Consider the following 12962-nt stretch of genomic DNA (forward strand, 5'->3'; position numbering starts at 1 on the left):
GGATTTCAGAGCAGGAACAACCAGTCCCTTCAGCCACCCTCTCCCTTTGTCCTGTCATCCCTGCCAGGTCCCTGCAGCCCCCAGCGATTACTGAACTGGATGCTGGCCTTGGCCTGCCAGCGGGGGCACCTGGCAGTGGTGAAGCTCCTGGTCCTGACGCACGGGGCCGACCCAGAGAGCTATGCAGTCAGGAAGAATGAGTTCCCTGTCATCGTGCGCCTGCCACTCTACGCGGCCATCAAGTCAGGTGGGTCCCCAGTCAGTACGCCCATGAAAGCCATCACCCTGTCAAGATGTGGGCCCATCCTTCACACTCAACTTCTGCTCTCCAATGGCCTTTGTGGAGGTTTTTGCAACTCTATTCTTTGCTTCTTCAAAAGGTCTGCCTCTTTCCTCCTTCCCCCTACTCAACTCCTGCAAGGGGATTTCAGTGACAGGGGCCAACCGTGGCAAATGGGACCATATTAGGAGGCACTTCAAAGGGCAAAGCCCCACAAAAGTTCTGTCACTAACAGGAACCTTCCGGCGTCAAGGGAGGTAATAGAGAAGTTCAACAGCACCAGTGCCCTTTTCATTTTTATTTCACATGTGAGTGTCTGCCCTTTTAGACAACTGTGACACACCTTGCATCCAAATGCCCTTAGCTCTCCACTTTCTGTCCTTTAGGGAATGAAGACATTGCCATATTCCTGCTTCGGCATGGGGCCTTTTTCTGTTCCTACATCTTACTGGACAGTCCTGACCCCAGCAAATATCTCCTCAGGAAGTATTTCGTCGAAGCAAGTGCCTTGCCTAGCAGTTGTCCGGGAAAAATGGTGAGTAGTCACTGTGGATGAAAAGAAGAGGTGGTGTATATATACAGTGGAATATTTTTCAGCCATGAGAAAGAAGTACATCCTTCGATTTGCAACAACATGGATGGACTTTGAGGACATTATGCTGAGAGAAAGAAGTCAGACAGAGAAAGACAAATACTGTATGTTTTCACTTACATGTGGAATCTAAAAAAGGCAAACCATAAAAACAGAGTAGATGGTTTGCCAGCGCCTGGGGGGTGGGGCAAATGGGGAGATGTTGGTCATATAGCCGAAGTGTTGGTCACTTCAGCTAGAAGTTCCAGAGATCTAATGTGCAGCACTGATTACAGCTAATAGCACTGTATTATATACGTGAAAGTTTCCAAGAGAATAAAGCTTAAATGTTCTCACCACAAAAATGAAATAGTAATTAGGTGACATAGTACAGGTGTTAGCTAAGGCTACAGGCGGTAATCATTCTGCAGTATATAAATGTATCAAATCAACAGGTCATACATCTTAGCTTATACAATGTCGTATGTCAATTATTGCTCAATAAAACTGGGAAAAAAACACATACAGGAATTAGTTCTAGTTAGTTTACCATTTTAATAACAAAAATAATATTGCATTGTTTACATTATCTTCAACTTGACTTTTTAAATTTAGCACTCTATCACCGACTCCCCCTTTTGATCAGTCAATGTGGCTACATCTCATTCTTTTAAATACATGCCTTAAATCTAGAGTGAATGTAGCTTAGTTGACTCAGCCCTTTTCCTGTTAGTGGACATCTGGATTATTTCTGGTTTCACACTTTCACCAGCTTTACATGGGGATATCTATCCCCATACTTTGTCCAGCACTAGATGTCCAGGAGCCTTTTAATTTTCATCACTCTGATGGGTAAAAATGGAATCTCCATGTTTTAATGCCCACATTTCTATTCTTAATAATATTGAGCATCTTTTCATATCATCATCAGTTATTTGCATTTCCCTTTATGTGAGTTGCCTGTTACAGTTTGTTGATTATTTTTCTCAAGGATTACTCACCTTTTCCTTCTCATTTTGGAGAGTCTTTTTGTATGTTAGAGATTTTAAGCCTTTGTTTATCATACATGTTGCCAATATTTTTCCCAATCCATTATTTGTCTTCTGTCTGTTATCTTTTGAGATAACAAAGATATAAGAATATATAATCAAATATGTTTGTTTTTTCCTTTATGGCATTTGGGTTATATAAGAAAGTCATTTCACCCTCGATTTTATATAAATATTCTCCTAGAGTCTTTTATACTATTTTTACTCTTTTATTTTTTATATTTTAAGCTTTAATTTTTCTTGTATTTATTTGTATATGTGGTTTGAGGGAGGGAATCTAGGATTCCTCTCTTCTAGGTGGATGATCAGTTATTCCAGCACAATTTTTAAAATAAGCTTTGATTTTCCCTCTGAATTGAAATGTCACTAATGCCATTTCCCCCAGTATATGCCTGTATACATTTTGGGATTCTCTGCACTGGTCCACTGGCCTATTAATCTGTTTCTGTTCAAATGCTATACTGTGTTGATTATAGGCATTTCATTTAAACCTTACAACCTGTTAATGCAAGTTTTCTACTCCTTATTTGCTTTTTTCAAAAATATCTTGACTGTTATCAGACATTCGTTTTTCCATTTTGTGCATTTCCCATGGTGACTCCCATGGCAATTTGTGCTGCGTTTATGTTCTTTGATGGGATTTTATAGTTTTCCTCATAAAGATTTCCTGAACCTATTTTGTTCATTTATTATTGTTTTTGCCACTGTTTGAATGGAATATATATAATTCTTATCCATTTCCAGCCTAATGTTGCTGGTATGAAGGAAAGCTCTTCTGTTTATTTATTTGTTTTACCCAGTCCCCTTACCAACTTGTCTTACTAATTCTAGTTTTTAGAGGAGTTCCTTGAAACTTTTAGGTATATTATCAAGTCATCTGCAAATTTAAAGCAGGTTTGTCTTGTCTTTTCTAATATTTATTTAACTTACTTTATTTCATGGCTTACTGATTATCAGCAGAAATGTCAAAAGTTGAATCATCTGAAAAGAGCAGATGTATCTCTCTTCCTGTTTTTAAATGTCTTGGCATCAGCAGTTTATGGTCATTTACTGTAGATTTTTGGTAAATAGACTTGTTATATTTAGGTAGTTTCCATGTATTCCTTTTTGCTTAGGATTTTTATTAGGAAATGTTGCTGAATTTTGTTGGATCTCTTTTTAGCAGCTATGGATATATTCACAGAGCTTTTCTACTTTAATTTGTTTATGTAATGAATGATGATGATAGATATTGACCCAATATTGAAATCTTGTAATAATGCTAATTGGTGTTTTTATGGCTGGATTTGACCTATTGATATTTTATTTACAGTTTTTGCATCTGTATTTATAGGTGAATTGATCTATAATTTTCTATTTTTATTATCTTTATGAGATTTTGGTATAAGACTATGTTAGCTTTACAGAATGACTTAGGGAACTTCCCATTTTATTACAATCTGGGGAAGTTTCATAGGAATTATTTATTGTTAAAGATTGATTAGATAAAGCAGGTCTTTGTTTTGGGACTTCTTTTGAAGTCATTGATCAGTTCAGGTTGTCTGCTTTTGCTTATGTGCAGTTCAGGAGGTTATATTTTGGTAGAAAATCATCCATTTCCTTTAGATTTTTTAATTTGCCATCATAGTGTGTTACATTTACCTTTTTTGGTAATTCTTTTCTTCTATATTAGTAGTTATTATATTCCCATTTATGCTGTTGATTTATGATGTTGAACAGTTTTACTTTTTCTCTTTTGAATTTAATCAGACCAGCCAGGGATTTATATATTCTAGTGGTCCTACCAAGGACCTAGATTTTCTTTATTTTTTTACGATTTATTTTGTTTGTTCCTTCATTCATTTTGGCTTTTATCTGTACTGAAACCTTCTTGATATCTTCTCTGAGTGTTTGGTTGATGGTGTTGTGGTCAAGGTGAGGCTCTGGCAGGAGACTTCCTGGCTCTAATCTGGGCTCCAGGCTTCACTGCTCTAGGACCTCCATCTGGTTACTTACATCTCTGGGGCTTGGTTTCCTCATCTACTGATTTTTATCTAGTTCTTCATATAATTCTAGAAGTTTTTGCTTCATACACCTGGTTTATGGCTTTATGACCCATTTTAACATATTTCATTATATCAAATATCTGCCTTAATCCTGTCGATGCTTCTATCCTTAAAATTGGGTTTGTCTGCTCTTCACATGGCCACACTGCTCTTTTTTCTTTGCATCAACCTTGTTTAAGTTTCCCCAGCCTTTACTTTCAGTTTTTATTTTGTCTTAGGTGTATTTTTTGTAAACAGTATTGAGTTTTTAATCCCATCCGAGACTGTGTCTTTTGAAAGAGGAACCCACCCAACTCACATTTGTGTGGGACCTGTCATATTGGTTTATTCCTCCCATTTTTTTGATTATATGTATTGCTATTTCCTTTTTTCTTATCATTGCTGGTTTCCTAGTTTCTAGAGAACACTGATATTCTATTTTCCATAACTTGTTAGCTGTCTGTGCCTTGGCTGGTCTCAGTTATAAACAGAGTTAATCATTGTATCTACCTTGGAGGCCAGGTGTGCACTTAGCACAAGGCCTGGAACATAATAAGAGCTCAATAAACATCAAACATCAGCTTCATGTTGCAAAAGGAAATAAATAGTGATCATCTAACCCTTACATGTGTGTAGTGTTCAGTGTTTTTCCCAGCACTTTCTTTTCATATTTGATCCATACAACACTTTAGTAAGAATTGCAAGAAATATAATCTGTTTACCAGATGAAAGTATTGAGGTTTAGAGATATTCTGTTACTTGTCCAAGAACAGAAAATATTAAACAGTGATACTCAGACCAGAATCTGAGCCTTCTTAACTTGGGGATTTTCTCATTTCATGATTCCTGAACTGTACCTCCCAGGTCTTTCATGTAGATCAGTGGTTCTCACACTTTTCTGTAATTGGAATTCCTGGGGGCTTTTTAAAAATCCTGATGCACAGGCCATACCGTACGCTAACTAAATCTGAATCTCTGGGATGGGACCCAAATCAGTAGTTTTAAAAACTCCCCAGATGATTCTAATGTGTACCCAGTGACTTGCATTTTCTTGGCTTAAGGTTAAAAGCAGAAATGGTTGACATCTGTGTCTGTGATCTTTTCTACGGGTAACTCCTGCTAATTTGCCAAGATAGGGATAGAGCATGGAAGTGATTATTGCATTCTGCAAAGGAGAAGACAAAGAAAAGACAATGTTGCTTTTCTTCTCCTTTGCCCTTTTGGGTAGAATTGGAAGAGAAAATGAAATTACAGTGCAGTCTGAGTCATAAAGACTCCTTGGGCTTCCCGAAAGCAGGTGGTATTTTTTTTTTTTATTCAAGTGAATTTCAGACTCAAGGGCCTTGCAGTGTGTGCAGCCAGTGTGTGCAGTGTGTGCAGTGTGTGCAGCCAGTGTGTCTGGCTGCCATGATCTCTAACCTGTGACAACACTTTCCTTCTGTGCTGCCAGCAGAAGAGAGGGGGTTAGCGCGGAGGGGTCCAGTGTCAGGAACGATGACTCAGAAACCAGAGGTAAGTGCTTCGACCTTCCCAGGTGTGCAGTGGAATTGAACTGGCATTTTTTGTTCAGAATATTAGACAAGGGCAGGCACTGAAAGGGTGCTTTGCTGCCATGTGTACACAGCCTGAAAACTCCCTTGCCTGCTGGCATTCATGGCAGTGACCTTGCTGAAGCAGTCATCTTGTTTTTTTCTGTATTTGTGTTCTGCCTCCCCGACTAGCTAGTTGATATTTTTTAATGTAATTGCTGCCTCTGTGGAAGCCACGGCCAGTCGACGTTCACCACGCCTCTGTGTCAGGCACAGCCTAGTTCTCAGGCTGCCAGAACCTGCCTCTGCTGGCAAACAGGGAATGGCCGAGAAGCCCACGTTGATTTTCCACTGGCAGCGGGCGGGCTGCTCAGTTAGGTTTTGATGGTGTTTGGAAAGGAAAGTCTGAGAGCCCACACCACATGGTCTGGACACTTTTAAAAGAGCAAAACCAAAGCCAAGTCAGACCTGGCTAAAGCTGTTCCTGGCTCTGGCTCATGGGTGCCCTTCTGGAAAACCGCCAGACCTTTGCCTGAATGTTTAATGAGTTGGCCTGTGTTCCTGGTGACTGTCCTGTCAATGTTTGCTTTGTTGCCATGAGAAACAACGCTTTGATGCTGGCACACCCGGGAAGGAGCAGGAAAACAGAAATGCCAGGAGAGGCCTAAGCAGGGCCTGAACTAACCACGGTGTTTGTCCCATTCAGCAGTTAGAGGGCTGGGCCGGAGGGCACGCTGGGCTGTTCTGAGTATAGGAGTTAAGTCCACAAGAGCTGAAATTGATTCTGAAACTACACAGTTGGGGAATTATTAATTTTCTTTACAAGTCCCTAATGATTTCAAATCTGGCAGCAAACCTAGAGAGGATCACTTATTACTACTACTACTACTACTCTTGTCATTTTTGGATCAGCTCTGGCTTATGATGTACGTTAAACATTCCTAGTGACTGGCCATTCAGATGCCTGTATCTGTGCCCAAGCACAAACATCCTGGCTGCACATTCTGGGAGCTGAAGCAGCCCTTCTCCATCAGAGTGATCTGGTGGGTCTGAGGATTTGCATACATGGGATACTCAGAAAGGGCAGGCTGCAGCAAGTGTGGTTTCTCAGCCTTTGCTGGGGCCTTCATGAACAGCTGACCAAGGGCTACTGACATTGTGAGCACTAAGGTTTCTGGGGAACATCCTTGCCCAAGGTTAGGCCTAGTGTTTGGTACAAGAGTCTTATTCAAGAATTTTATACTTTCCAGAGCATTTCTACATCTGCACCTTGCACCTTCTCAGCTCCTCACGTCCTCCTCACAGCAGGTGGTACTGTCTCACAGAGCAGATGTAAGTCTCTGGGGCAGTAGGGCCCCGGCAGGTGAGAGGCAGACTGGGAGCAGCCTGATTGCCTGTGGTTCGGCCTTTTCACTGCTGGCTTGTGTGAAGGGAAGAGCCTTCACCTGCCTTTTGAGAGTTATGAGATCAAACTCAGAATTATTATTATGGACCTCTTCCATCAGCTCCACTTTTCCTGTGCCCTGAAATTTAGCCAATTATCCTACTGTTTTCTCTAGTTTCCAAATACCAAATCTTTCCCCACTCTCATGCCCCATTCATACGCTTTCTCTGTGGAATAGCCTCAACACTGTGATGTTGTCCACATGGTGAGTGCTTCCTAGAACTTGAGAGCAGATAGTGAGGGTCACAGGGTAGAACAGCTGAGCAGGTGCACTGTGTAACCGTTCAGGTAGGTGTTCCTTGTGGCCTGTCCCACTAGATCATCAAACATAATACAAAACAGCAGTTATACAAACCACTTACATTTAGTTTACAATGAGAAAATGATTCATAGAGATGCAGAAATACTAAAACTATTATTTGAACTTATGTGACAAACTAGAAAACACAATAAGGACAGAATAAGAAAACATTATCAAATGTCACTGGAACTATTGGATATCAGCATAGACAAGTACATTCATAATGATATGAATAAATTCCAGACAGGTAAAAGTTAAGCACTGGAAATTCATCAGAATATACTTTCAAAAAGCACATTTATTCCAGTTATAGAAGAAAATGATTCCATTTCAAAATTTTAAAGATATATGAAGATGTATAAAGACATATAGTCACAAATAAGATAAACGATATATATATATTAAACTTATTTATAGTAAAATATAATTTTACTATAGTATACTAATATAGTAAAATTATATTTTTAAAGAAATTTAAAAAAGAAAAACATTAGCAGATACTTGAGAAAAAAGAATTGACAGAAACTGAAATCCAAAAAACACCATTGACTCAATTATATGTCAGTTGATAATTGAGTTTAATTCAGTCAGTGTTTATATATCACCTACTAGTTGCTTGGGACTCAGCAATGCCCAAGACAGAGCCACGGCCCTTGCTGTCACATTGCTCACAAATGCCCTTGGGTAAGAAGTTAGGAGAAACGAACAGTTAATTTACACATGAGAAAACACAGATAGTAATTCATGGCATGGAAACATATACAATCTTATTGGCAATTACAGAAATTCAAATTAAAATGACTTGAAAGTACCATCACATACCTATTAAACTCGCAAAAATAAATATAAATGCTGAGTTAGGCACTTGGCAGCGTCAAAGAGAAAGGGACACCAAAGCCTTGCTGCTGGCACTATAAATTGGTTCCGTATGTGTGGAAAGTAATTGGCGTCATGTGACAAAAGCTATAAAACTCTTTTCTCCCAGAGAACAGCTCTGAATTTGGTATTTCCTTTCTGAAAGATACCTCTAGGATGTAACTCAAAAGAAAAAAAAACGTAATTGCCACAACTGTACTGCTCAAAGCACTGCTATCTATAAGAGAAACTAGGAGGACAAAACCCAAATGTCCAGCAGCAGGGGGAACTCTACTGGCCATGATTACCCGCAGGGTGGACACCACACAACAGGGACAAGCGTGCCTGTCTCCTCATGCTCAGCACAGCGCTGCTCCTGGACACCAGCTCTACCTCCACACCTCAGCCGTACGCCACGTCCGCAGGAAAGCCTGCCCCAGCCCACAGGCCAGGTCACATCCCCCCTTCCATCTCTTAGAGCTTCCTGCCGTTTTATTCAGAGCACTTAACAAAGTTTGGGCTTGTCTGTTCTGGTGACATTCTTGTTTAATGTCAATTCCCCCATTTGACTGGAAGCTTCGCGAAAGCAGGGATTTGTCCAGCTTTGCTCACCCTGTGTTTGCCCCTCATTGTAGGGCCTGGAACAGGATGAGGAGTTGGTTGCTTGGATGGATGGATGGATGGATGGATGGATGGATGGATGGATGGATGGAAAATGGGTGGGTGGGTGGACAGATGGATGGATACCTGGATGGATGCATGGATGAATAGGTGAATAGATGGATAAAATTTTATATATGTAGTAAACTTCCATTTACATAGGACTTCATGGCTAACAAAGTACTTTGCCAAATATTCTACTTTAATCTTCTATACAAGTCTGTGAGGTAGAAATTTTTGTCTTTATTTAAAAGTTGAGGAAACAGGGTTCTCTCAACAGTAAGTTGAATAGCTTAGTAACTGCAGAGATAGTATTTTTATTTCTTGTTTTTTTCTCTCTCTTGCATATTGCTATTGGCAAAATTCTTGAGTTGGAAGGGAGATTTTTTTGGTAAGTTTCCTATTTTTCAAAGGAATGACTGAAATACTACATGGAAAAAAGCACAATGTTGATTTAAAACAAACCTTGTTTATCTATTTTTAAGAATTTTAGCGAAGAAAAAGTGATAAATTTTATTAACTATGTTTTGGCATTCAGATGATTAAAAGAGGGCCACTTTTCTTTAACAAAATGTGCTAATGGTTTTCCATAAGTTACTACCAACAGTGCTATTTTCTTGGTATAGATCCTCCTTGGTTGCAGAACTGAAACCTTTGAGTTCATTTGTTGATTTCCATTAGAGAAGATTTTGTTACAGTTTTTGCATCCATGTGTTTGCATGCAGTTGGCTAGAATTTTAATGGCTCTTGCAAAGTAATTGGTTTTACTCATAAAATAAAGTGAGTCTTCTGTTAAGTAACCATGTATGTAACACAGAGACTATTTGTTCTTTGAAGATTGGATTGAAAAAGAATTATATTGAATTAGGAGCCTTTGGAGAGTGATTCTTTAGTTTCCTTATTTGTTTGTCTCATATACATTATTTTGTTTTTTCTCTTATTGTGTCACTTTGAGAATTTTTTATTTTGGAATTAAATTTTGCATTTCAACATCATTATTTGGTTTGTTAGCTCTGGCTGAGGACATCTCCCACAACTTAAACATTGTTTTTCAGCCGTTGTTAGATTGTCATTTTCATTCTTAAATTATTAAGGTACTTTTATTTTTAGTCAATTGATTATCAATTTTATTATTTTCCAACAACTCTAGAATTGGTTTTATTTACCAACTTCCTTGTTTTTACTTCATTTTGGTTTTTCTATTTTTAGTCTAATTTTGTTTTCATTTCCCTGCTTTCTTTTAGCTTTCCATTCTAAGCAGGGCAGAGCTAGTTTATCATGCTTCACTTTGTCCTTTTTGTAACTGTGATCAGAGTTGTTTTTTTTTTCCCCATTACTTGTGACGTTTCTGTTGTTCTAAAAATGTATTCTACTGTTGTGAATTGGTTTTCTCTCCTACCCAAGCATTATTTGAAAGGGCATTTTTAATGGCCAAATAATTGGACACCTTTTAATTCTGCTTTCGTCATTGGTCTCTACCTTTACTTTGCCTTTGTCCAGGCATAAGATATGTAGGAGGCTTGCCCTTTTTCCCCCTTTTTCTCCTTTTACTTTTGCTTCTTACACAGAATGTAATCAATTTATGTGCAAGTTCATACTGATTTGAAAACAGAATTCGTTCTCCTGTCCCCTAGTATTTGGTCATCTCCCATTCTTATTGTAGTGTCCTCCATTCATTTTTTGCATATTTGACCTATCATATCCTGCTAATATTTTTCTTGAATTTTCATGGGTTTGTTTTTTACAAATTTGACCTGTGTTGGAACACAAAGATTTAGCATAGTTGTATTTTGGGGGTTGTGGTTAAGTGTCTTTATCATTATTGAGTCACCTTGGTTATCTCTCCTAATGCCTTTGAAATCATGTCAGCTATTCCATGGCCATGTGAATGAACATGGTGCCTGGTAGGAAGGGACCAGACAGAACATTAGGCACCTGAATCGTGATCCTGGTTCTGTTACCTTCAAACAGGTCACCTCACTGAGGCTCTTTATGTGCAAATTGTGCTTACAGGGTTACTGTGAGGGTCATTTGAAAAAGTTCTGTGCATGCATTGCAAAGAGTCACCAGGAAGGTATTATCATGTGATCACAGCTCAACTTCCAGAAGATTCCCCTACAGGGTTCAGGTTTGAGTGTGCCCTTGGAGGCAACAGACTGTTCCGTGTTGACTATTTAAAATGCCATTGTAGGTTTGCTTGTAAGTTATTTTTGTACTTACATTTCTCATTGATCTGGCTTCCTTGGTTATGTTTCCCTTTTTGTTTGTTTGTTTGAAATTATATTGGTAGCTAACCACTACTAATTCTGACATTTATAATATTTTTAGCAGGCAGGCTTTTGTCAGAACTGATTTCATTTTTTCCTTTCACTAAGTCGTTTAATTTAATTTAATTTAAGTTGTTTAAGTGAGTCATTTAATTTATCTTCCTTCTGAGTTTAGAAGGAAGGCTGTCCTCCCCTTTCTCTTTTCCTCTCCCTTCTCTTACTCCCTTTAGTATTCTCAGGTCATTTTCGAAATTCTCCTTTTGTACCCTAGAGTCCTCCCAGGCTTTTCCCTAAATTAATGACTGGTTTTACTGTCCTTTTCCCACCTTTTTATTATGTTTCTAATCTGCTTATCTTAAGAGACATCCTTCTGGCTTTCAAGAATCTCTGCTTCTTTCATTTCCTTTCTTAATCTGTGGGCTTCTGTTGATGGAATGTTCCGGATTCTCAGGTCTTGACTTCTCCAATTGTCATTTGACTTGTCACCATTTGTATCAGTGCCACCATAACAAAGTACCAAACACTGCTTGGCTTAAAATAACTGGAATGTATTGCCTCGAGTTCTGGAGGCTGGAATCTGACATCAGGGTGTTGGCAGGGCCGTGCTCCCTGTCACAGTTCCAGTGGATGACCCCTCCCTGCCGCTTCCTAGTGTCTGGTGGCTGCTGGCAGTCCTCAGTGTTCCTTGGTTTGTAGACCCATCACTCCAGCCACATGCCATCCTCCCCATGTCTTCTCATCATCTTCCCTCTGCACATGTCTGCCTCTGTGTCTAATCTCCCCTTTCCATAAGGACACCAGTCATACTGGATGAGGGCCCACCCTAATGACCTCATTTTAACTTGATTACCTCTATAAAGACCCTGTTTCCAAATAAGCTCAAATAAGCTTTTTCTCAGGTACTAGGGATTCAACATATCTTTTTCAGGGACACAGTTCAGCCCATGACACCATCCTTATGGCTGTTGCTCCATTGCCCTTGGCCTGGTTGCCCGCCGTGGCCACCTCACGTGCACAGGCAGATGGCCAGTCAAGGTCCAGGCTCCTTCTCATCCGTTCACTTTCAATGCCCCCTCCCTCCTGAGAGCCTATCCCTGCCAGGGTGCAGGGACTTGAGCAGTAGGCGTTTGGAAGCCTTGCATGGAGGGTTCTCCAGGGCCGAGGATGTGGGGCATAGTCCCCGTTTGCCATGGCCCTCACAAGCACAGGGAGACTGGACCAGAGTTGCTGTCTCCAGCGTGCTGATCCCCTGTCCAGCTGACTCCACCTCACTTAGAGCCTCCTCTGACAGTCTGGGCTCCCGAAAGACACTTGTAGGCTTGAAATTTACCCCAACTTGTTGGCATTCGTGCACAGATCCCCTTCTGCACAAGCACTGACATCACTCAGGTGGCCTGGGATGTGTCTTCAGATTCTGTGACTGGCTCTGCTGCTCTGAGCACCTTCATTTTTAGAGTTTCTTTTGGCTTGTTCTTCAGACCTTTTAGTGAGTCTGCTCCTTTCAGATTAGACCTGTTGGTTTTGCACTCCTCCGGATGTCTGGTGCCCTGAATGTTCCTTCACATGTCAGAAGGTGGCTCTTGTCTTCCTGGCTGGTTCAACAAGGAACCACCACCCAGGAATCTGCTTACCCACAAAAAGAAAGTTTTGGGTTTTATGTAGGCCAAGGGTTCATTAATACATTTTAGAACATTCTATGTATTTCTCCCCCGTTTTAACACGTGTGTCTTGACTGGAAAGACTAATTCTACTGACTGCCTTTTTTGTGTCATGCTGTGCTGTCATTGAGCTCTCGTCTGTCCCCTCAAGGGACAGTGAGATGGGAACACAGGGAGAAGAGATGCAGATTCTGCTTTGTGGGCTCAGTAGAGACCTAGTAAGGAGGCAGTGTTGGAACTTGCTCTTGTGGGTTCTCAAAATTGCAGAGGCACACCCCTCCCCCAGCATTGGGGCAGAGAACCCTTCTCTGTGTCTGCTCAGGG

The 12962-nt window shown here is 40.2% G+C and overlaps 1 protein-coding gene across 5 annotated transcripts in view; it reads left to right on the forward strand.

The window, feature by feature from the left end:
* LRRK1 (leucine rich repeat kinase 1) overlaps positions 1-12962 on the forward strand; it is a 123085-nt gene that overhangs the window by 54707 nt on the left and 55416 nt on the right. For all 5 annotated transcript variants that reach the window (XR_003428021.1, XM_027083237.1, XM_027083236.1 and 2 more), the window contains exons 5-6: positions 68-247; positions 667-815. Coding sequence is in view for 4 of the 5 variants with exons in the window: in XM_027083237.1 (XP_026939038.1) it covers positions 68-247; positions 667-815 (329 nt within the window). In the remaining variant the exon portion in view is untranslated. The remainder of the gene's footprint in view (positions 1-67; positions 248-666; positions 816-12962) is intronic.

The sequence above is a fragment of the Aethalodelphis obliquidens genome, unplaced genomic scaffold (genome assembly GCF_003676395.1).
Source record: "Aethalodelphis obliquidens isolate GAN/ISIS:26980383/991018 unplaced genomic scaffold, ASM367639v1 scaffold49, whole genome shotgun sequence".
Taxonomy (NCBI): Eukaryota; Metazoa; Chordata; class Mammalia; order Artiodactyla; family Delphinidae; genus Aethalodelphis; species Aethalodelphis obliquidens.